General features: G+C 32.0%; 1 protein-coding gene across 4 annotated transcripts in view; it reads right to left on the bottom strand.

The window, feature by feature from the left end:
• Nucleotides 1–26,820, bottom strand: part of LOC127708648 (WD repeat-containing protein 49-like) — a 71,699-nt gene extending 44,879 nt beyond the window's left edge. The window contains exons 1-4 of one of the 4 annotated variants that reach the window (XM_052213696.1): nt 26,179–26,820; nt 25,508–25,710; nt 23,167–23,303; nt 8,603–8,664 (exon numbers count right to left, since the gene is read on the bottom strand). In XM_052213696.1, the coding sequence (XP_052069656.1) occupies nt 8,603–8,664; nt 23,167–23,277 (173 nt within the window). In that variant the 5' untranslated portion in view covers nt 23,278–23,303; nt 25,508–25,710; nt 26,179–26,820. Of the gene's footprint in view, nt 1–1,611; nt 2,050–8,602; nt 8,665–23,166; nt 23,304–25,507; nt 25,816–26,178 lie in introns of those variants that run through there. The other 3 variants (XM_052213697.1, XM_052213695.1, XM_052213694.1) reach the window with 3 other exon arrangements.
• Between the last annotated feature and the right edge of the window lie 377 nt (nt 26,821–27,197).

Below are 27,197 nucleotides of genomic sequence, written 5' to 3'. Positions count from 1 at the left end.
TAAGGTTAAAATCATAATTAATAGTATTAGATATTAGATATTATAATGATATCTAAGATAATAACAAAAAACTGCAAAATTTTTGTAAAATTACTAACTCAGGGGCAGCAACCCAACAACTGGTTGTCGGATTCGTCTGAAAATTTCAGGGCAGATAAATCTAAATCTGATGAACATTTTTGCCACCTGTCAGATTTGCTCTAAATGCTTTAGTTTCAGAGATATAAACCAAAACTGCATTTTACCCCTATGTTCTATTTTTAACCAAGTCGGCCATGATGGTTGGAAGGCGGGGTCATCAGACACTTTTTTTAAACTAGATACCCTAATAATGATTATGGCCCAGTATGGTTAAATTTGTCTCAGGAGTTTCAGAGAAGAAGATTTTTGTAAAAGATTACAAAAATTTACAAAAAATTGTTAAAAATTGACTATTAAGGGCAATAACTCCTAAAGGGGTCGACTGACAATTTTGGTCATGACAACTTATTTGTAGATCTTACTTTGCTGAACATTATTGCTGTTCACAGTTTATCTCTATCTATAATAATATTCAAGATATTAACCAAAAACGGCAAAATTTCCTTAAAATTACCAATTCAGGGGCAGCAACCCAACAACAGGTTGTCAGATTTGTCTGAAAATTTCAGGGCAGATAGATCTTGACCTGATAATCAGTTTTAACCTTTTGTCAGATTTACTCTAAATGCTTTGGTTTCAGAGATATAAGCCAAAATCTACATTTTACCCCTATGTTCTATTTTTAGCCATGGCGCCCATCTTGGTTGGTTGGCGGGGTCATCGGACACATTTTTTAAACTAGATACCCTAATGATGATTGTGGCCAAGTTTGGTTAAATTTGGCTAAGTGGTTTCAGTGGAGAAGATTTTTGTAAAAAGCTAACGACAACGACGACGGACGACGGACACCAAGTGATGAGAAATGCTCACTTGGCCCTTTGGGCCAGGTGAGCTAAAAATGACATAAAACCTGAATACATGTAAACTATGCAAAACATTCAAAGTCAATAGACCATAACTGAGGGGCCAGAGCCAAATAATTTCCATGGAAATGAGATGTGCCACTGCTAATGCTTCTACATACTAATATCATTGACCTACCACTAGTGGTTCCCCTTAAGCTGACCTAATCACAAAACAATACATGTAAAGTAAGCAAAAGTTTCAAAGTCAATAGTCCATGACTGGAGTGACGGGGTTGAATAATCTCCATGGAAATGAGATGATCCAATACTAATGCATCTACATACCAAATATCATTGACCTACCGCTATAGGTCCCTTTTAAACTGACCTAATCACAAACTAATACATGTAAAGTAAGCAAAAGTTTCAAAGTCAATAAACCATGACTGAGGGGGCAAGGCCAAAATGAGACGTGCCAATGGTAATACAACTGCAAACCAAATATTGTTGACCTACCACAAGTGGTTCCCCATAAACTGACCTAATCACAAACTAATACATTGTTGATGCCACCGCCGCCAATAACACCTCTAATGCCGTCAGAAACAGCATATAAGTCTTGATTTTTGACTCAAAAAAGGCGAGACAACCTGGTTACCAGAATGAGAATTAAAAATATTCTTACCACTCATCATCAGAATCAGTGGAGTAATCTCTCCTTAATTGACGGTTTTGTCTTTGTGCCACTAACTTATGAAATAGCAATGAGGTAATCATAACAAAATTGGAATCTTCCTCAGAACTACTATCACTTTCTTTAACATTGAGTGATGAAACATGTGGTGCTGTTTTGGCTCTTTGTTTGACTTTCAGAATACCTTTGTGGCTTATTTCCTGGTTACTAAGCTGTGATGATAGTTTCCTGGACAAACTTTGCGATGTATTTGGTTGAGATGTTGAAGTTCTGAATTTTGACAAACTTTTCCCAGTAGATTCTGAATATCTTCTTTCCATTTCTAAATTTTCTTTTAGAATTTTATGAATGAATTTTTCATTCATGAATACTAAGCAAATTCCACTTTTTCAAACCCAAATTTGGTCCAAACTGTTGTTTTCAACTTGTTACAGAAAATAGTATTATTTCCAGAAATATATTAGAAAAAATATACACATTAATCTGCAAATTAGCAACTTGTATATCTATGCCTGAGAAAAAGTAACTGTTAATGTTTTTATGAACTATATATCATGTGAACAGCCTTTACAAAAACCCTGTAATCAGTCGGAAAACTTTTAAAATTAAGTCTCTATGTGACTTCACTCACTGGCAACTAAATTTGGAACAAAATTCTCGTGTTACAAATAAATTTAAATGATGATGGTGGTTTATTACAAGTTGTTCACAGGTCTTCAGTGCTTACAATGAAGTTTACAATAAAAATAAAATGATTACACCTCCTTGCATTCAAATATGTCAATAATTAGGAACGGCTTGCTACACTGGTATTGTATTATTGTTGTATTTCACATCTACCACAATGACAAGTAAAAAAATCTCTTGTAATATCGTATAAATACAAAACTAAACAAAACTACTTAAAAAATTTAAATGAATAAGAATTTTAAATTTCTTGCAGTCAAAGTATTTAAAATTTCTCTTCAATATTTTTTATTCTTTTCCTCCTTATTCAATCTTCGTTTAAATTTTTAGTCACAAGAGTCTTCAATTTATATTATACTCAACTAAAAAAATATATTGTATTTGAAGATCCATTTAAAGTCCCAATATATATTATCCATGTCATAATGCTTATTTTTCTTCCAATTACCATAGATACAGTTTATGTCTGACATAGTAAATCTCGCAATTCAAAACTGTGGATTTTTCTCTCTATTTCTACAGATTTTGTTAATGTCACCATAAATCTTACATGAACATACTGTTTTTTTCTCTCTATTTCTCCAGATATAGTAAATGTCACAATAAATCTCACAAGAACATAAATTTTTTTTCTCTTTATTTCTACAGATTTGGTTAATGCCACAGTAAATATCTAAACTGCATATTTTTATTTTCCTCTTTCTATTTTTCCTGTATTTTGGTTAATAGATCTCATAAGTTTAATTTTCCGTCTTTATTTTGTTCATTTAGTATATAGACAGTTGGTGTTGCTATACATTCTACATTTTTGTGTTATAATTAATGATCACATGCATATTGTAAATTCACTACAACTGCAAGTACATAAAAATCAACAGAACCTTTGGTGAATCATGCCTTTTCAGAATATCCTAACAAATGTGCAAAGTTTACAGTCATAAACTTGATTATACCCATAGATTCAAAGTCCCAAAAGACAAAATCAAATAATTTAAAATCCCTACAAAAATTCACCAGAAATTAATAAGACTACAAACTTATCCCTATATTGACAACATGTGCCATAAATTTCAAAAGTCAGCTTATTTGGAAGCCATTAGGATCAACTTTTTCTACCAAACTTAAACATTGAAGATGATAGTGTTATGTTATCTAAATCCTTACATCTCAATCAGACGGGTTAACTCAACGTGTGTCGCTAGGTCGTGTTGCCAAAAGCACTTATTTCATAACATTTTTACTTTTTATTGAACATACAAAGCTTTAAAAGTTAATTCTAATTGAAATGTTTGTTAAAGATATGACAATTTTATTAAATATTTCTTAATTTGTAGCTTTTGTTTTTAGCAACAAAATCTAAGGAAACTATTTAAAGCTTGTCAGGATAGGTGAATTACTTAAGGCTAAATATTCTTAGCATCTATAGCTTAGTCACACACAAAAAAAGCTTTGTAGAGATTTTTCAGGATAACACCAAGTAACCATTCTTAACATTACTTACTTTTTGCAGGAATTTTTTGAATTGTTTCAAAAGAATATTGGTAAGAAAAAAATAAAAACTCAACTGATTTTCAAGTGATTCAAGTACATAAAACCCTGCAATTCTAAAAAAGATTTTACACAGTTAACTACTATATTTGGTGAACACATAATACACCCACCCCCTTATTTCAATCATTTAAGTCCTATAACTATACAATAAATCTGAAAAATTCAAAATCTAAAAGGGAGTAGCTCTTACTGATTGAAAGATTGTAATACAAAATAATGGAATTAGTTAAAAGAAAGAACAAAAAACAAATGACCTATCTTAAAACAAATAAAAGTCCAATAATTCTAAATGGACAATTTAAAATATCAAATAAAACAAATCTGTGTTATCATGAAACATGTTCAGACTGTCAACATGTTTTCAATCAAAATGTATTAATTAAATTAAAAATTGTAAAATTAAAAAAGGAAGGTTGTCTTCCTTTAACCAAACACAATTTAAAAATAACAGGAAGATCCAATGAAGCAAATTTGAGTAATAACAAGATATGTTCTTACTTATAAGAACAATTAAGATAGAGGTCCTGTGAATATTCAATGCTCTTACTTATAAGAACAATAGGGATAGAGGTCCTGTAAATATTAAATGCTCTAACTTATAAGAACAATTGGGATGAGGTCCTGTGAATATTCAATGATCTTACTTATAATAACAGTCAAGATGGAGGTCCTGTGAATATTCAATGCTCATATAATAAGAAAAGTCAGGATGAGGTCCGGTGAATATTCAATGCTCTAATTTTATAAGAACAATAGGGATAGAGGTCTTGTGAATATTCAATGCTCTAACTTATAAGAACAATTGGGATGGAGGTACTGTGAATATTCAATGATCTAACTTATAAGAACAGTCAGGATGGAGGTCCTGTGAATATTCAATGCTCTAACTTATAAGAACAATTGGGATGGAGGTACTGTGAATATTCAATGATCTAACTTATAAGAACAGTCAGGATGGAGATCCTGTGAATATTCAATGCTCTAACTTATAAGAACAGTCAGGATGAGGTCCTGTGAATATTCAATGATCTAACCTATAAGAACAATTGGGATGGAAGTACTGTGAATATTCAATGCTCTAACTTATAAGAACAATTGAGATGGAGGTACTGTGAATATTCACTGATCTAACGTAAAAGAACAATCAGGATGAGGTCCTGTGAGTATTCGATGTTCTAACTTATAAGAACAGTCAGGATGAGGTCCTGTGAATATTCAATGCTATTACTGATAAGTACAATCAGAATGGAGGTCCTGTGAATATTCAATGCTCTAACTTATAAGAACAATTGGGATGGAGGTACTGTGAATATTCAATGATCTAACTTATAAGAACAATCAGGATGAGGTCATGTGAGTATTCGATGTTCTAACTTATAAGAACAGTCAGGATGAGGTCCTGTGAATATTCAATGCTCTTACTTATAAGTACAATCAGAATGGAGATCCTGTGAATATTCAATGCTCTAACTTATAAGAACAATTGGGATGGAGGTACTGTGAATATTCAATGCTCCAACTTATAAGAACAATTGGGATGGAGGTACTGTGAATATTCAATGATCTAACTTATAAGAACAATCAGGATGAGGTCCTGTGAGTATTCGATGTTCTAACTTATAAGAACAGTCAGGATGAGGTCCTGTGAATATTCAATGCTCTTACTTATAAGTACAATCAGAATGGAGGTCCTGTGAATATTCAATGCTCTAACTTATAAGAACAATTGGGATGGAGGTACTGTGAATATTCAATGCTCTAACTTATAAGAACAGTCAGGATGAGGTCCAGTGAATATTCAATGATCTAACTTATAAGAACAATTGGGATGGAGGTACTGTGAATATTCAATGCTCTAACTTATAAGAACAGTCAGGATGAGGTCCTGTGAATATTCAATGCTCTAACTTATAAGAACAATTGGGATAGAGGTACTGTGAATATTCAATGATCTAACTTATAAGAACAGTCAGGATAGAGGTCCTGTGAATATTCAATGCTCTAACTTATAAGAACAGTCAGGATGAGGTCCTGTGAATATTCAATGCTCTTACTTATAAGTACAATCAGAATGGAGGTCCTGTGAATATTCAATGCTCTAACTTATAAGAACAATTGGGATGGAGGTACTGTGAATATTCAATGATCTAACTTATAAGAACAATCAGGATGAGGTCCTGTGAGTATTCAATGTTCTAACTTATAAGAACAGTCAGGATGAGGTCCTGTGAATATTCAATGCTCTAACTTATAAGAACAGTCAGGATGAGGTCCTGTGAATATTCAATGCTCTTACTTATAAGTACAATCAGAATGGAGGTCATGTGAATATTCAATGCTCTAACTTATAAGAACAATTGGGATGGAGGTACTGTGAATATTCAATGATCTAACTTATAAGAACAGTCAGGATGGAGGTCCTGTGAATATTCAATGCTCTAACTTATAAGAACAGTCAGGATGAGGTCCTGTGAATATTCAATGCTATTACTGATAAGTACAATCAGAATGGAGGTCCTGTGAATATTCAATGCTCTAACTTATAAGAACAATTGGGATGGAGGTACTGTGAATATTCAATGATCTAACTTATAAGAACAATCAGGATGAGGTCCTGTGAGTATTCGATGTTCTAACTTATAAGAACAGTCAGGATGAGGTCCTGTGAATATTCAATGCTCTTACTTATAAGTACAATCAGAATGGAGGTCCTGTGAATATTCAATGCTCTAACTTATAAGAACAATTGGGATTGAGGTACTGTGAATATTCAATGATCTAACTTATAAGAACAGTCAGGATGGGGGTCCTGTGAATATTTAATGCTCTAACTTATAAGAAAGGTCAGGATGAGGTCCTGTGAATATTCAATGATCTAACTTATAAGAACAATTGGGATGGAAGTTCTGTGAATATTCAATGATCTAACTTATAAGAACAGTCAGGATGGAGGTCCTGTGAATATTCAATGCTCTAACTTATAAGAACAATTGGGATGGAGGTACTGTGAATATTCAATGATCTAACTTATAAGAACAGTCAGGATGGAGGTCCTGTGAATATTCAATGCTCTAACTTATAAGAACAGTCAGGATGAGGTCCTGTGAATATTCAATGCTATTACTGATAAGTACAATCAGAATGGAGGTCCTGTGAATATTCAATGCTCTAACTTATAAGAACAATTGGGATGGAGGTACTGTGAATATTCAATGATCTAACTTATAAGAACAATCAGGATGAGGTCCTGTGAGTATTAGATGTTCTAACTTATAAGAACAGTCAGGATGAGGTCCTGTGAATATTCAATGCTCTTACTTATAAGTACAATCAGAATGGAGGTCCTGTGAATATTCAATGCTCTAACTTATAAGAACAATTGGGATGGAGGTACTGTGAATATTCAATGATCTAACTTATAAGAACAGTCAGGATGGGGGTCCTGTGAATATTTAATGCTCTAACTTATAAGAAAGGTCAGGATGAGGTCCTGTGAATATTCAATGATCTAACTTATAAGAACAATTGGGATGGAAGTTCTGTGAATATTCAATGATCTAACTTATAAGAACAATTGGGATGGAGGTACTGTGAATATTCAATGATCTAACTTATAAGAACAGTCAGGATGGAGGTCCTGTAAATATTCAATGCTCTAACTTATAAGAACAATTGGGATAGAAGTACTGTGAATATTCAATGCTCTAACTTATAAGAACAATTGGGATGGAGGTCCTGTGAATATTCAATGATCTAACTTATAAGAACAATCAGGATGAGGTCACTCTACTGTACCAATGTCTAAATAGAGTTGCTTCCCTTACAATATATGTTTGTTGTACAAATTTTACACCATACTGTACCCATGTCTAAATGTAAATAGAGTTGCTTCCCTTACAATATATATTGTTTGGAAAAGAATTTATCAATATTTTCCATCATCAAAGATTAAAAAGAGTCAATGTTTCTACCTTAACATCTTAATTATATTGTATTAACCTGTTCCTTTCAAAATACTGCAAAAGCCTATACACATTCATGGAATTATGAATCATAAGTAAACTTAAAAATAAGATGTGGTATGATTGCAAATGAGACAACGCTCCACCATAGACCAAATGAGGTTGAAGTTAGAAACTAAAGGTCAACGTATATCCTTCAACAGTGATCGAACCCCATACTGCATAGCAAACTATATAAGGCCCAAAATTAAATAATATTCAAATAATAAATAACTCTCTGCTTACTACTCAACAAAGCACTGCACCAAACAAGTACCTCCCCAAAGCTAGGGAGAATATCTTAATAAATAATGTGTGTTAGTTTTAAATTCTTTTCAATAAAGAAATATCTTATAGTTTCAGTCAAGATTCAGTTTCAGAAAAGATTTCATGGGAAAAGCTGTACATTCATCTTCAATACTTCCAAGTCTTAGAAAGTTGTCTTGAATTGATTCTTTTGTAAAAATGTTTATATAGGTTTGTCATGTTAATTTGAAGCGAATTTAAAATGGTTTTTTTACGAAGAAAAATTACCTTAAGCCTTTTTTAAAAGACAGAACGAAAATGAATCATTTTGTATGTTAAACAGATATAGAAAATTAATTGCATTCTAGCCAAAATATTTTTTTTTACATCATACCATACTGAAACAATGTTGGATACTGAAGCCCTGAGTTTAAACAGTCAGGAGCATCTAGGCCTTACTAAAGAAAATTCTTAATTCTATCTGTAATTCCACTTACTTTTCAATGTTTTCTGGGTTTTCAAAACTTTGTCTTCTTTTGTTCTCTGATGCCTGGCGTAACTGTTAAAATAAAACTAAAAGTATAAATATTAGTGAAGAGAAAATACTATCATTTTAGGTAAGTGGCACTGAAATACTGTATTTCTGTTTAAATCCAACCAACAAGTCTATCTACATGATCTAACTGGAGAAACATGCTAGAACTTCAAACATATTATGATTTGTAAATTTCAATCAACCCCATAGCCAGGTAGTTTCTCATGGGAGATATTTGGGGTCATGAGGTGATGACTATAACAATCAAAACTTCAATCTGAACATCAAGTTTAATCATATTTTTTTTGTTTTTAAGGGGGTTCAGGCCCAATTCCCCTGACTATAGGTGTGTCAATAGAATTTATTAGAATTCACATAAAATTATCAATATAAATTCAGCAATGAATCTTTTCAAACATGTAACTGTAAATTCAGAAATTATTGTGAGATTTTTATTAATGCGACTGGGTGAATAACGCAATAATAAGAACTCCCATTCGGATATCTGATACATATATATGTATTCAGCTTTTCCTGAAATCACAATAATAAATCACACATTTTTGCTCATTTTTCCAAAATCGCAACAAATAATAAATCTATAGTAACTGGGTCCAAATATAATAAAAAAAATTGTAAAAGATTCTACAGTGTCTCGCCTGCTATTGCTGCTATCAGTGTAAAAGTGTAATGTTGTTGCCAAGAACTAAGACCATTTAACTGTTAAATACAGAACAAAATCCCAAAAGTTCGAACTTTTTTCATCAAAAGCTATTTCTTGATATTGAAGAAGCTTATTTCAAAGTTTCAAAACATTCCATGAGTCTAAAATATGTTATCTGAGATTGTATGTTAATTCTAACTGCAAAAAAAAGAAGATATGGTATGATTGCCAATGAGAGAACTATCCACCAGAAAACAAATGACATAATCTCCTATAAGGGTGATCTCTGGCAAAATACAATCTGTATGGAAATGTTTTAATACCAACAAATTAATATGTGTGCACCAATGTTTAAACTGCTGTAGACCTAAACCATTGTAATGAATCAATGATTTTCATATCAATCTGTAATCTAGCTGCATAAATTCGCCTCAATTTATCTTTTTCTACCATTAAGTATTGACTTTATTTGGTGTGTGATGAGTGTTTGAAGAGGAATGGAAGTTACTACAAATGATTTTCAAAAGATTTACAACAATACTGAGTGTCTAATATCTGTCATCAAATGCTACTTGACGAGGATTTAAAAGTTGTATACCCAGTTATTACCAAACTAATAGCTTTCATATCAAATGATATGAGGACATTTATTACGTAATAAATCATGTTGTATATTCCCCCCTTCCACCAGACAAACTTCTTAAATGCTTGGAATCCAAAACAGAAAGTGTTACCCTGCTTTTTCATTACCTAGCAACGTCTGTGAAACAAGACAATGTCTAAGCATGATATAAATTAAAATGACCTCCTTTGATTCTACCCATGTACATTCTAGGAAGACAACCTTTTCTGTGCATCAGTACTTTTATCAACTGAAGTTACTATCTTTTCTATTTTCATATTTAGTATGTGCATATTAACAATACTTTCATTCAGCTGTAAAAAATGAATTACCCTAGTTTTGTATTTCATCTTTACACATATATGTTTTTTCAAATTGAAATAAGACTCATGAAAACCAGTCATGTAATTTTTACACTAGTGCATTTAATCCATTAGGAAAGACACTGCAGGAAAAGTGTTACTTTTAAACCTTTTGTTTTTTGTTCATTTTTCTTTAATTTCATCATTCTTGCTGAACACAGTGGCAAATATTTCAAGCATATTAAGAATAGGAAAAATTGATAAGACCTGAAGATTACTGGGATTAAGGTCAGAACTTAAAAGGAATGGAGAGCAAAAAAACAAAAAAATAGAGTTCTTCTGGTTAAAATTAGCAATATTTATAACAAAAAAAAATAAATGGGGAATGTATCCCCATGGACACAGATGATGCCCCCGCTTGCATACAACGTTATAATAGGACATAACATAAACGGTAAAAGTGACGCTACCTAAATTTGTACTTGATCTGAGTTCCCTGGGAATAAGCACTGTGCATAACTCTAGAACGGTAGATGTGACGCCACCGAAATTCAAACTCAATCTGTGTTTTTTTGGTAATAAGCATTGTGAATAAGTTTCATAACATTTGGTTGAGGCAAACTAAAGAAAGAGAACAGAAATGAAAAATTTCCCTTATTTTTCCATTTGTAAAGGGGCATAACTCTAGAACAGTAGACGTGATGCAACTGAAATTCCAACTCGATCTGTTTTTTTTTTTGGTAGTAAGCATAGTGTATATTAGTTTCATAACATTTGGTTGAGGCAAACTAAAGTTAGAGAATAGAAACCAAAAATTCAGCAATTTTTCAATTTGTAAAGGGCATAACTCTATAACGAATTAAGTGACGCAACCGAAATTCAAACTCGACCTGTGTTTTGTGGTAATAAGCATTGTGTATAAGTTTCATAACATTTGGTTGAGGCAAACTACAGTTAGAGAACGGAAACCAACTTTGGGACGTACGTACGGACGTACAGACGGACAAGGGTAAAACTTAATGCCCCCTCCGCTACAGGGTGGGCATAAAAATATTTGTTATAATTATTATTGGTTTTATAGTCAATTATCGTTCATAAACAAAATGAATGATTGGATTTTCTTGCTAACTTTTACTCTCATTAAATAAGTCTTGATTTATTCCACAATGTTTAACATTTTTAAAGCAGAAATTCAGTTATCTATAATAATTATTTTGACTGAGACAACTAGAAGAGTAACTAACTCCTCTACTTAATATACTTTTGGTAGCTATATTTCTACTCCAATGTGTGATATAATTTCTGTAGCTAATTCGAGAATACTAATTAGCAGTTCTAGAGTTTAAGATCTATTTTTTGCCAACCTAAGAAGTTCCCAAAACTCATTAAATGATTTGGTACTATTTCATATGATAGCTTTGGCAAATATGCTCATTAACAAATACAAATATCCCACATGATACTAATATAACTAGTTTAAACATTCATCGGGTTTCAAATTTTGGTTAAAACTCTCTAATGGCTTATTTTAAACTAGAGGCTCTAGTCGCTCACCTTGGTCTATGTGCATATTCAACAAAGGACACGCTCCAACATTGTAGACGAGAATAGAATTCATGACAAAAATCTCTGTTTTGTTGATCTTGTATTGCTGATCATTTAGTCTGTTTAGTTTCTCTCTATCTTCTTTAGTTTTTGCTCAAAACACAAAAGAGGATAAAAAAAATCCTCATTTTAGGGCAATCACTCCTATAAAGAGTCACAGTCTACTTAATTATATCGACAAAATTAGACTAGTTAGTAGATCTTGACTTGCTGATCATTTTTGTGATTTAAAGTGTATCTTTATCTATTATAATTTTCTATCATATATGACAAAACGCAAAAATAAAAGGTGAAAATCGTCTTTAAAGGGCAATAACTCCAATAAGGAGTCGTCTGACCATTTCCTCCATATTGTCTTCATTGTAGATTTTGTTTTGCTGATCATTTTTGCCTTGCTAAGATTCTATCTGTCTATTATAGTTTTAAGATATAAGGCAAAAATGCAAAAAAATGGTCAAAATCATCATCAAATGGCAATAACTCTAATAAGGAGTCAATTGACGATTTCAACCATGTTGGTCTATTTGAAGAACTTGTCTTGCTGATCATCTTTTTGGCAAAGTAGTTTCAGAGGAGAAGAATTTTGTACAAGATTACAAAAATTTACGAAAAGTTGTTAAAAATTGACTATAAAGGGCAACAACTCCTTAAGGAGTCAATTGACAATTTTGGTCATGTTGTAATGTTGACTTATTTGTAGATCTTACTTTGCTGAACATTAATGCTGTTTACAGTTTATCTCTATCTATAATAATATTCAAGATAATAACCAAAAACTGCAAAATTTCCTTAAAATTACCAATTCAGGGGCAGCAACCCAACAACAGGTTGTCAGATTTGTCTGAAAATTTCAGGGCAGATAGATCTTGACCTGATAATCAGTTTTACCCTATGTCAGATTTACTCTAAATGCTTTGGTTTCAGAGATATAAGCCAAAATCTACATTTTACCCCTATGTTTTATTTTTAGCCATGGCGGCCATCTTGGTTGGTTGGCGGGGTCATCGGACACATTTTTTAAACTAGATACCCTAAGGATGATTGTGGCCAAGTTTGGTTGAATTTGGCCCAGTGGTTTCAGAGAAGAAGATTTTTGTAAAAACCTAACGACGACGGACGACGACGACGACTGCGACGGACGACGGACGCCAAGTGATGAGAAAAGCTCACTTGGCCCTTCGGTCCAGGTGAGCTAATGGTTGCTGAACACGGTGGCAAATATTTCATGCATAGTGTCAGGATAAGAACAATTGTCTTAAGTCAGCCAATAAGACCTGATGGTGACTAGGATTAGGGGCAGAACTTAAAGGAGTGAAGACCATAAAACCAAATACATAAAGTACTTCGGTTCTGATTTAAATTAGCAATATTTATACACAATAAAAACAAGCATTTTGAGAGTATTGCCTAGCAATACATAGTTCCCTACCAGTTAAAAATTCATTGTACTGGAACAAAATGCTAACTAGATCTATAACTTGTCATGATATCAACTAAATAACAAATATCAAGTAAATATCTTCAAGCATGACGAAAAAAAATGAGGAAAACTGATTATTTAAATGAATTTTCTAAGTCCAAGGACCATACCTCTGCATAAAATCATCAGACCGGAACAAAATTCGAATTTGATCTGTAACTTGTCATGATAAAACTATATACCAATTATCATGACAATATCTTCAAGCATGACGAAAAAAAGTGAGGAAAACTGATTATATGAGTGAATTTTCTAAGTCCAAGGACCAGTACTCTGCACAAAATCATTAGACTGGACCAAAATTCGAACTTGATCTGTAACTTGTCATGATAAAACTATATACCAATTATCAAATCAATATCTTCAAGCATGATGAAAAAAAGTGAGGAAAACTGATTATATGAGTGAATTTTCTAAGTCCAAGGACCATTACTCTGCACAAAATCATTAGACTGGACCAAAATTTGAACTTGATCTGTAACTTGGCAAGATAAAACTATTTACCAATCATCAAATCAACATCTTCAAGCATGACAAAAAAAAGTGACGAAAACTGATTATTTGAGTGAATTTTCTAAGTTCAAGGACCATAACTCTGCACAAAATCGTCAGACCAGAACAAAATTCAAACTTGATCTGTAACTTGACATGGTTAAACAATACACCAAATATCAAATCAATATCTTCAAGTGCGAAGAAAAAAAGTGTGGAAAACTGATTTGCCGGACTGACGTATGGACAGACAGACAGACGGAGTGCAAACCTAAAGTCCCCTTCGACTTCGTCGGTAGGGGACTAATAAATATCTAAATCTAAATTATATCATGTATATCAAGTTTTATTTTGTTCTGAGGAAAACTGTCAGACTATTTGTACTTAAAAGATGTCTACATACAATTTTATAGATTAAAAAAGGGTCACAGCTCTAATAACTTTTAAATATTAAAAAAAAAGTTGGTTAATAATGTATCAAGTTTCATTTCATTCTGAAGAGAACAGTAGGAAACTTAGCACACATAATATTAATTAATTCTTTCAAAAGGACAATGTTCACTTTTGGCCAAATATGGCCTTGAATTTTATCATTTAACATTAAAAAAGCCATACTTTGTTTCTTAAATTGATCTATTTCAAAAGCTTTATTGCTCGATAAAACCTCATTTGAGTACATCTTAGAATCCAAAGTCAGCACATTTTGAATACATTGTCAAAATACCATGATTTTGTCTATTTCTGGACAAAAAAGCTTCTGGAAAACCGTGGCAGCAACCTATGATCAAATGTTCTTTAACCAAAAGATGCCAATTATTATATTGTATCCCTGGACACAAACATTTTCTGGATCAGGAGTTGCGGCCAAATTAATTATGCTAAAAACAGTAATAAATTTGGGAGAAATGGGACCAAAGCTGAAATTATAATACAAATTATGCATAATCAAAAGGTCATTACTTCGTTATTAATAATGTGATATGCCAAAAAGAAGTTATTCTGAATGATAGCAAAGTCACTACTATTTCTATGTGAAATTTGTAGTATTTTGACCAGATTTTAAACACAAAATCTAAAGGCTAATTTTAACCCTACATGAACCTACTCCTTTACCCTACATGAACCTACTCCTTTACTGATCTTGATGGAAAGAAATATCGGCAATTGTCCCTTTGATGGTAAGAAAGCAAAATGTGTCATATTTCAGTTTAATTTGAAGTATACAGTGGGAGAATTATAATCCACAAAAAATATAGATGCATGTCTATATGACTTGATCCTGCATAAAAGATGCAAATTCTTCATTCAATTTGAGCCTTTGAAGTCATAAATATATATCGTCCAAGATTCAAGTCATGATATTGTGTACATACCGATTGCTGGGCCTGCAGTAAAAAACCCAGACGTGTCGTAAAACGAACATTAACTAAAGTATTGTCATCATCTATGTACTGGAAAAATGTACTCTTTGGAACACCTCCCACACTATCAGGATATAGTCTGTTGCTAGCCATTGCTAATGACAGTAGTTTTTCTAACAAAAATGTATGGATGCAGATACTTTTATTCTATCCATGCTGCTATAGTAATCAGTTATGTTGTAGATCTAATAAAACCATGTGTCACTGGTAATTCTTTTATTTTGAGAAAACCAAAGAAAAACTTTGATTAATAGAACAATAAACAAAAATATTGTCTATAATAACAATACTTCCTGACAATCGCATTCATTCCAATTTTGATATATACCAAAAATATTTACTTTTCCAAGACAAACATAAAACATTCAATTTTTTCAATTGTTTTTCCATCACAACGAAAAAATTCAAACAATATTTTGGAGTGAAAATTTAATTTTGTCTAATCCAAGATTAATAACCTGAATGGTATTCAATTGTATACAAATTTATAACATCTTTACAACACCTGTCTCTTGATATAGAATCAACATATACTTCTATCTAGGGGCTGTATCAAAGTCATTTAGAAATTTTCAGGTAATGGTTATTTTGGCCTGGACTTTCAAAGAATCAAGGTACAAGTCCAATACACCCTGAAGTTTCTGCAGGAAACTAAATCAAGTAATCAAATATATATAGTGAAAGAACTGCTATACTGTTTGATTTATCAAACAATATTCTAAATCACTTTTTAACTGTTTAGTATATCTAAGATCTGTTAAAAAATGATTAACTAAATTTTACATCATTTCAAATTTATAGTGATAAGGGTTTATGCACATTCATGAACAAAAGTATCTGAGCCTTCATAAAAATTAAGATTTTCTTCTAGCTTATTGTATTAAACCACTATAAAACAACAAAATTGTTTTATCAAAGATGTATATACCTGGATTTATATATATCAAAAGAAACAAATATGAGTTATGTGTGGCCTTAGCATCACAGATTGAACAGAAAGAACACTGACAACTCCCCCGTTGTTCTAAAACACTTGACAAGTAATTTAAACACTTTGTAGTCTTCAAGTGCCCTAATAACACCACCTCAACTTCCTTATAACCACTTTCTATTGATATAAAAGGTATATTGTACAAAGTTACCCATTCCCAATGCAATGCAGTTAAATCTTAATAACTTATAAAAAAGCCATTATCTCAACATGATGCAATAAATCATCAAATAAAAGTAAAAAATCTGTTAAGGTAGAGTATAAGAAAGATACATTGAAATCAGAATAGCTTTGCTTCTTATTATTCCTTCTTGATACTGACTCATAATACTATAAAATATGCATTGATGAAGTTTGTAACAATGAGATACAGCATGTACATGTATACCAAGAAATTTTCGGATCAAATTTCAGTCCTTTTACATGGAATAAAAGATCTCTGTTCATGCTTTATACAGTATATTATAACGTGTATTTTAAACTTTTTTATAATTCGTGACAGCTAAATTTCTTCTGAAAACTGACAAAAGAAAATAATCTGACAAAAATATTTTCAACTTCACAGTTCCACTTCACAGTAAATAGATATATAATACCCTTACACTGTATCATAGTTTTAATTGATAAAGAAAAATAAAGATGAATAAAAAAAGATGTGGGGTAATATTTCTAAAATAATTCTAGAGTTTAACATACAATCTTCAACATTAGGGATGTGTCTATACCATCAGTAAAGCTTTAAATAATCCAGACTTGTGTTTTAAATATATATAACCAAGACTTAAAAAAAATCTGCCATGAAAACTAAATTTTTCATAGAAACAAAAATAACTAAGCTAATCACTAATAAGAAACCTGACAATGGGACATGTTCATTCATATATGGTAGGTTTAATCTCGTTTTTTAGTTAATACCATACATTAATCCACAAAACTTGTCCCGCCCAGATCCTCCCTTATTTGATGTTGATGAATAAGGCAAGTGGTACCAATAACCAGGTTGCTATCCCTTTGGTGCCGAAACCAAATGCTGAAGAGTTACAGTGCAGATAACGGCACTTGATTTACACTAATCAGAGTTAAATAAAGGGACTAAGACATATGCCAACTGGTTATTGTATAAAAGTACAAACTGAACAAACACAGGTTTGGGAGAGGAATCACAGTTTAACATTTTCTTTGCATATCAATAAGCAATAAACATATTTACAAAGAAAGCAAAATTAAGTTGAAAAACTGTGGTACTCCAAAATAATCCCAAACTTGTGGAAAGGTAGTAAATTAGGTTCATGCATCAGAAGGACGCTATTGACTTAGAGCGGATGCAAAGGCATTCATGACTTGCTGTTTATGAGAAAAGAAAGGGTCCAAGTAACCTTTGTATGCCTCACTTTTCCAGTCCCCCTGAGCCTTGATGAGGTCTGACAAAACTCCACATTCCAAAGCGAAGGTAGCCCCACCCCTGCGAAAGCTATGACCAGAGTAGCCACTGGTGTCCAATTTAAGTTGTGATAAAGAATGCTTAAGCATGTGAAGAAACGTGGCATATGTTAAAGGAACTGTTGTTCCCTTAGATATGTACAAGAAGGCAGGAGATGGACAGCTGACAGCTGGTATCATTTTAACATGTAATAGCAGTGCTTGTGAAGGACAAAGAGGGGAATTGAGGATTCTGGGAAGTGGAATTTCCAACAACCTGTTGGCAAACTGTATGGTCTTTGACTTTCGTATGCGAAGCTATGTGCCATTAGTATGAAAAACAATGTCTTGTCAGCTGAGGTGCTTACCAGCATCAAATTCAGCCAAAGTGGGGACAAATAAATTTGACTTTCTGAAAAAGGAAAAAAAGGCAACCAAGCATGCTGCTCAGAAACTAATATGATTTGGATTCTGAAGATCCAGGGTAGTTAAAATCTTTTGCAAAAGCTGAGCTGTGATAGGGAGTTTTCTTTGAACCATTGTACCTAATACACGTTTAGCCCATGCAAAACTGTATGAATATAATGAGAATCTATTGGCAATGGTTGACCTGCCTCCAAATGTATGCCGATTGGATAATAATCTGAACACTAGAGGGCCCCTGCATACCTTATGTACAGCATTCCAAAACGTATTGTGTCTTAATAATCTATTTATATAAAATAGTTCCTCTCTCTATCTCGATCTGTGGAATCAGAGAACAACGCACAATATAAATAAATCAAACTCAAATTAATAAATATCATATTGGTATTAAAGACAATGGAATCATGCTGCAAAGCAACAATTACAATGATTAATTGATTGATTGATTTTTGGTGTTCAACAACACTTTGAGCACAATTGGCTATTTCACAGCGGCCAGTTTTTTATTGGTGGAGGATGCTGGAGAAAACTACCGTCCTTGGAAGGAAAAAAATTAAATAACTGAAAGGTAGCTCAAAGTACTTAAAGGTCCATAAAATTAGTCAGGATTCCTCCCATACTAAACAAAATCTGACCAAAAATCTGGCCATGGTTCTGCAGATGATATACTGTCAGAATTATACAAGTGGATTTTTATCTTAATTTTGCCAAAATATGAATACTTTAAGTCAAACAAACCCAATACTCTAATAGCTAAGGCCAGGTGTTTTTTGTTTTTTTTTCTTTTATTCATTGTTATGTCTCTAAAAGCAACATATAATACAATTTTTTTTAATTTTTAAATCAGATCCTTGAAATAAAAAGTTAATAGTCGGGATTCCTGACATACAAAACAAAACTGACCAAAATCTGGCCATGGTTCTGCAGATAATAAATACACTGTTAGAAATATACAAGAGGATTTTCATCTTAATTTTTGCCAAAATATAAATAATCTAAGTCAAACAAACCCAATACTCCAATAGCTAAGACCAGATGTTTTTTCCTTCTATTCATTGTTATTTCTATATACAGTTAAACTTAAAAGCTTTACTTAAAACTTTTTCTATTTTTTAAATTGAATCCTTTAATAAAAAAAGTTTGTTACTAATAACCAAGATCATAAAAACAAGTTTATCAGTTTGATTTAAGTTCACTTTTTATTACATATAAAATTTTACAATAAACCCTGTGTCATGAAATATAGTTTTACCTATAACAACATTAAGATGTGAAGAATTTATGGATTTTAAGATCTAAAATAGGATGAAAGAATTTATTATATCATTTCAGATATATTTAATGCTTTCTTGATATATCTGGCCCTTCATTTAAAATTCAAGTCTGAGAAAATCACCGTTAAATGACCATATGGCATACAGATTCTTTTATATCATTTGAAATTGTCAACATTTTTTGACGATATCAGATCACTAACATCTTAATTTTTCCTATAAATATGTAACAAGTAAGTGGTGAGAGTAATTACAGTGGGACCTTACTATAACAAATATGAAATTTTTAAAGTTTACAGTTTTGAAATAGGAGATAAAAAAGTTTTTTTATTAAAAAAAAAAGAAAAAATTATGTTTCTTTTTTTTTTTACCATTAAATAATGCTTTGCGAAAACATGTCCTTGTATTTTTCAGTAACAGATTTTTTAATTCACAACTTAATATTTCATGGTTCTATTTTGGCAAACTTCATAAGGATTAAACAATTCTGGCAGTTCAATCGTTTTGATTGCCAGTTTATAATTCACATCGCCAAAGTCTTGTCTAGGGACAAATATCTCTTGCCTTGGCCTGTTGTAGTTTTGATTCTGTTGTAATAATACTATTGTGTCACTTAAACTAGGAATGACAGTATTTAAGTAGAAAGGTCTCAGCAGTTACTTATGTTATTTATCAAACTACATAAGCACCATCAAGACCATTTGCAATGATTATCCTTTAAATCAGAGAGCAAATAAAGTCACAAAAATATCTGAATTAACAGTAAATAATTAGCTGTTAAGAGATTGGTAACAGACCAATTCCTCAAATAAACTGTTGACACAAAGATATGTCTTGCCTGTCAGCAGAAAATTCTAGAAAAAGACAATCTGATGGAAGGCAACATTGCAACAATTCAAAGCCACTTGACCATAACCTAGGGGACAGGCCTCGAAACAGTCATCAAACTGATTTGTACTGATAGTAATGCCACTTTATAGAAAATATCATTGATCTATCACAAGTAGTTCCTATCAAACTGACTTAAGCAGAAGACTTAACATTGAAAATTGCTAATTAATTGAAAGTCGCAGGACCTTGACCTAGGTGGCAGGGCCTCGAAATAGTCGCAGGAGAGACAAGAAACCTTCTGTTTGTTGTTGACTTTCACTTTACACATGGTTCTACCTAAATAGATATTCTGGACATGACATGTAAATTTGGATTTGAAGTTATCAAGGATCAAATACTGTTACTATTATGACTCTACTCATGATATTGTCTTCAAGAAAGTGTAAACAATTCTGTACAAGTCTAATAGAAAATTGAGTATTTATTAGGTATCTTTAAGAGTTTCAGTGTTGTAGAAGAAAGCATGTTGTACAGTAGTCTGAGATTAACGTAGGTAAAATGTATGATAATGGTGAACTTTGTCTTAATCTTATTCAAGAACTATGGCATTGATTCAGTTATCTTTACTGAAAACATAGAGGTCACATAAAGATGGTAATGTTTTGGACATCTTTTCTATTGCTGGATTCCTGTCTAATGCACAGATAAATCATCTGTAGGAAGAATCAATGTCCATTATTTTTTACAGACAACTCAATAATTAGATTTCTGTCATGAAATATAATACAATTTTTCCTTTCAATTTGGTTAACAATTACAACAATGGTGGTGAAATTTTATTTTGAGTAAATGTCCATTTATTTATTAGTTTAATTGATGAGAAATATACAAAACTGACATCTAGTTAATTTAATTCCATTAATCTACTTGCAATCAATAACCAACACCTGAATTACTTGTAATTAACAACAGGTGTTGGTCTTTGTAAATCAATTTATCAAGATCAATTTCTGTAGGTGATTCTTTATCTTCCATATAAAGTAATGATTGAAATAAGAACACTTTCATCACAAATTATTTTAATGAACGGAAGATTAAATCGTAGATTTATTTGAAAGAGTTTGATGTATATTTACAAAATTTTAAATTAATCAAGTTTAAAAGGTCAGAAAATGCTTTTTAACTTTTCAATTTTCTTATACATGGAGGAGATAATTTCTTTTTCACTTTAATAGCTGGAGATTAATAGTTTCCCCCTGGCCTTTATAAATATCTCCATTGATATAAAAAACCCAGAACATATAGTTTCAAAAACTTTTGACCATACTTCAGTGGAACATGTTTCTCCTTACAGGGGGTTTCTTTAATTTCTAGTACAAGTCTTGATTTTTTTCTTTTTAAATGTGTTTTGTATTAATTACTTTCCAACCAAGATGTCTGAATTTAATTTTTGTATTTTCAAATATGAGAGATAAATCACCTGACATTAAATTATATCATATAAAATAATATCTCTATGACCAAAATCTCAAAGTAAAATAATTGTTTTGCCTATTCTAATTCCCAATATTACCATCTTGCCAAAATTCTAAATGAAATAATTTTTAGGGACTTAATTTTGCGGATACTATAAATTTCTGGAATCAGGATGTCCACCCAATAGCTGTATTTTTTTTCACAAGCTATTTCCTATACTGGAAAGTAATACAAGAGTGCACACGCTGAAATGTCTCGCCTGCTTTACTGACCATTGATTTTATGTTGATAGTCCTAAATATAAAGTTTTACTACAAGTATCACATAAACTTAACATGATCCAAGAAAATGAGGTCAAGGTCAGAAAAACCAAACTGGAAATACATGTACACCTTACAATCATTCAATATAGTTGACCTATTGATCATAGTTTCTAAGAAACAAATTAAACCATGAAAACTTAACATTGACCAATGAACCATGAAAATGAGGTCAAGGTCAGCCTGCTAGACAGATATGAACACTTTACAATCATTCCATGTATCAAATATAGTTGACCTATTGCTTATAGTATCTAAGAAACAAACTCAACCAGGAAAACTCAACACTGACCACTGAACCATGAAAATGAGGTCAAGGTCAGATGTTACCTGCCAGACAGACAAATACACCTTATACGCATTCCATACACCAAATATAGTTGACCTATTGCTTATATTTGAAGAAAAACAGACCAAAACACAAAAACTTAACATTGATCAATGAAGTCAATGTTAAATAAAACCTGCAAGACTGATATGTACATCGTAAAATATTTCCATAAACCAAATATAGTTGACCTATTGCAAAGAGTATTGGGAAAACAGACTGAAACACATAAACTAAACTTTAACCACTGAACCATGAAAATGAGGTCATGGTTAGATGACACATGCCAGTTGGACATGTACACCTTACAATTATTCCATAAATCAAATATAGTAGACCTATTGCTTATAGTATCTGAGATATGGACTTGACCACGAAAACCTAACCTTGATCACTGATCCATGTATTGAGGTCGAGGTCAAGGGAAAACTGTCTGACAGGCATGAGGACCTTGCAAGAGAAATTAACATTACATAAATCTTAACTTTTTTTTCAAGTAGGCACTAAACCATGAAAATGAGGTCAAGGACAATGGACATATGACAGAGGGAAACTTCCTAACATAAGGCATCTTTATACAAAGTATGAAGCATCCAGGTCTTCTACCTTCTGAAATATTAAGCTTTTAAGTAGTAAGTGAATGCCGCCATCGCCGCCGGATCACTATCCCTATGTCTCGCTTTCTGCGACAGAAATCGCAGGCTCGACAATAAAATAAGGAGACTGGGTAAGATTGCCAAAGAGACAACTATCCACCACAAACAATGACATAGATGTTAGCAATTATAGGTCACTGTAAGGCCTTCAACAATGAGCAAAACTGGAATGCATCAATGAGATTAAAATGTTATACGTAACAAAGTATTATAACATACAGATACTAATGGAATAATGATGTTTGCTGCTATCTTCCATCGATCAGATGTCTTTTGCTTGTTCTTTTTATTAAGAAGCTTCTGTATTGGAAAGGAAGATGTATGCTCCATAGTCTATTTACCCAATCACTATTTATCTGAAATTGAAAAAAAATGGGATATTGGATGATTGTAGGTGTGAATTCATTCACAAATACAGATTCATATAAACCTCAATATATGTCAATCCCAAGATATGTTTTGGACAAATTAAACTCAAGGTCAATATTGTATAAGAATAATACTTGCTTTTCTAGATTATTTCGCCACATGCATGCATATATTCTTTATCAAAGGGGTACATAAGGCAAATCTTATATATATCTTAATGTATTCAAGGTAGCCTAATCCTTGCATGAACCTTAATTACACAAATCTTTCCCCTCCCCCTGAATCCCACACTTGGTGGGGTACATACTCCCCTTTTAAAAGCACTTTTAATGTTTATTCAAAGTCAGAGTAATCTTTGAACATTCACTATGAAAATGGTTTAGAACTGCTACTTTAATCTATCCCTTGAACATTCACTATAAAAATGGTTTAGAACTGCTACTTTAATCTATCCCTTTAAAAGTTCCTAATTATTTTCTTCATATTTGTGACATTAGCAACCACAATTTGAAAATGGATTATTTTTGCTCAAATTTTGTCTAAGAAAGGAAGTTTGACAACAGATGCAGACAGTTACATAGCTATAATCCTTAAAGTTATGCAAGAAATAATTGTTAATATGGCTTTGAATCACAAGACAAAACTTGTAATCCTTGATATATTGAAGTTGGTTAAACATTTGATTTATCATAAGACTTAAGAATACAATACAGAACAGATCTCTCTTTCATTTTTCCTTCAAATTTTGACACAAAGTCAATGTTGATATGCACTATCAAATTATGTAACAAAATATAACTTCATGACTTACTTTTGAAATATTTCAGTTTTAAAGGAGTAGGCCCAGTAAGATCCCTTTTCGGCCCCAAAATATAGCATTTTCACAAATTTGTTAAAAAGTATAATTTCATCTATTTGTTAGAAAGTAGAATACTTTTGTTACATAAATATGGGCTGTTTTTTGAAGATTACAATGCACATTCATCAGTTACTAGCATCATTAATGTATGCTAAATTACTGAAATCTTCACAATTTTAGCATTTGTGCTAATTGTTAGACAGTTTTTGTCTAAAATGGAAGTGGCCAACAGTCTTGATATTCAAATGTATGTTGTATTTGATGATAATACATAACATATATAAAGGTTGAGACTGAACACAAATGCAGCCACTTACATTTTAGACAAAAACCATCTGTAAGGTGACGTTTTATGGCATATTTGATAAATTTTTCATATCTAAGCTTGAATATGAGCGCCTTAATGACCGAATCAGTTCAAATCTTTTACATAAACTAACTAAATCAACTGAAGTAGATACTGAAGTGTTTAAAAATGTCAAAAATCTTTCATCAGATGTACTTAAAATTGTAGGTCAAAATTAGCCCTTAACTGACCTTCTCCTTTGCATGTTTTATGTAAAAAAAACACACAAAATTCCATTTTAAAAACTTTTCTGAAAAAAAATCACAACTTGCAAACCGAAAGAGATATTTTCATAGGTTTTTTTTACGAATGTTCCTTTATCGATGGTTCTTTAAGGAAATCCCTTAAAGACTTAAATGCAATAAGTCTGAAGTTGTTGTATGTCATATCTTAATGTTTTCCCTTATTTTTAGAATTGTGTGTTGATCACAGATTTTCGATTGTTTCTGTTAAATTATAGACTCCTTACAATTTAGGGCTTGAAATATTGTATAAGACACCTGTCTAAAACTTAAAAAACTGTATGTCACCATCTATATGTGTTGGCTATTTTTGTTGTTGGGTTGCTGTCTCAATCATATTTACCCCACATTTCTTTATATCATAATTGTTGTTAAATACTTTGTATGATATACTATGAATCAGTTAGTCAAACAATGCAAAATGCTATTTATTTATACATCTTAGGCCTATTCCAGGTAAAATGTATGGGAGGGTCGATGCCACATGATATTTTTTTCTGTGGTTAAAAAAGGGTGTAAGAAAATGCAATTTGGTTACAAATGTAAATGAATATTATGAACAGGTGAGTATACCAAAATGTGTTTTAGCCTTTTACATTTTTTCTCTTATTCTATAATTGACTATTAATTACATAGGTTATGCTGTAAAATTGTTAATAAAAACCCTTTAGAATTAAAAATTGCTTGTATATATTCAATATTGTGATACATTCCTTAACTATATTTCCCCTTAAGTATACTTACATTTATTCTGCTTTTTTATGCTTTCTTCACATTAATGAGTACTGATAATCATTTTAGATTATTGAATTTTTTTCTCTCAATGTTCCATCTTTTCCCCGTCCACTTTTTGAATTTTTCTTACAAGTTCTTCCAATTTCTCAGTCTTCTTTTTGATTTTATCCTTTCAACTGTATCTCCCATCGACCATATTAAGTAAGTAGTAACTATAAAATATAAATATGTAGTTAACTCTAGCTTTGACACTTTTAACTTTAAATGTCCTTAATCCCTCTATTAAAGTAGCATCTACTCTTAACTATTGGATAAACAAGTCCAACAATTGCTCATATTGTATCAGATACCATTCATTCATCATTAATTCTATTTTCGTATCATTTTGAACTAATTTGTGTATTGAAAACTTAGATTTCATTTTCAAATAAACACTTGAAATTGTCAATAAAATTTGAAATATTATGGTAACAGTTTGTATACATCTTAAATTACAAAACATTTTCTAACTTTATTATATTTTCACTTTAACTGGTAGAACTAATGATCAGTTTAAAAGCTTTTCATCATCTTCCTGTTTTTAAATTGTAATTAACTTTTTAAAAATTTTCTTTCAGTCTGTCAGATATATTGTGATAAATTACATTTAATTTATGTAAAGAAATGGAGTGATAACTAACAGTTAAACCTCTCAGATCCTTCATATATGGCTACAACTACTGCCTGTCCCTGTTCCAACTTTAACTGAGGTTTCAATGTTATTCTCCCTGCTACAACCATTGCCAGTCCCTGTTCTAATGTTTCCAGAAGTTTCAATGTTCTGCACCCTGCTACAACCATTGCACATCCCTGTTCTAATATCTACGGAAGTTTCAATTTCTTCTCCCTGCCACAACCATTGCCAGTCCATGTTCTAATTTTGCCTGAAGTTTCAATGCTCTCCTTCCTGCTACAACCATTGCAGGTCCCTGTTCTAATGTCTACTGGAGTTTCAATGTTCTTCTTCCTGCTACAACCATTGCAGGTCCCTGTTCTAATGTCTAGTGAAGTTTCAATGTTCTTCTCCCTGCTACAACCATTGCAAGTCCCTGTTCTAATGTAGCCTGAAGTTTCAATGCTCTCCTCCCTGCTACAACCATTGCAGGTCCCTGTTCTAATGTCTACTGAAGTTTCAATGCTCTCATCCCTGCTTCAACCATTGCAGGTCCCTGTTCTAATGTCTACTGTAGTTTCAATGCTCAACTCGCTATTACAACCATTGCAGGTCCCTGCTCTAATGTCTACCGAAGTTTCAATGTTCTTCTCCCTGTTCAACCATTGCAGTTCCCTGTTCTAATTAGATATAAGCAGATGTGGTATGAGTGCCAATGAGACAACTCTCCATCCTGGTCACAATTTATAAAAGTAAACCATTATAGGTCAAAGTACAGTCTTCAACACAGATCCTTGGCTCACACCGCACAGCAAGCTATAAAGGGCCCCAAAAATTACTAGTGTAAAACAATTCAAACGGGAAAACCAACGGTCTAATCTATATAAAAAACGAGAAACGAGCAACACTTTTGAACCACATCAACAAACGACAGCTACTGAACATCAGATTCCTGAAGTTTCAATGTTAAACTTGCTGTTACAACCATTGCAGTCCCTTTTCTAATGTTGCCTGAAAATTCTGTTCTTTCTCTTAATATCTCATTAA

The sequence above is a fragment of the Mytilus californianus genome, unplaced genomic scaffold, assembly GCF_021869535.1.
Source record: "Mytilus californianus isolate M0D057914Y unplaced genomic scaffold, xbMytCali1.0.p SCAF_7, whole genome shotgun sequence".
NCBI lineage: Eukaryota > Metazoa > Mollusca > Bivalvia > Mytilida > Mytilidae > Mytilus > Mytilus californianus.
This window is presented reverse-complemented; position numbering and strand designations above follow the sequence as displayed.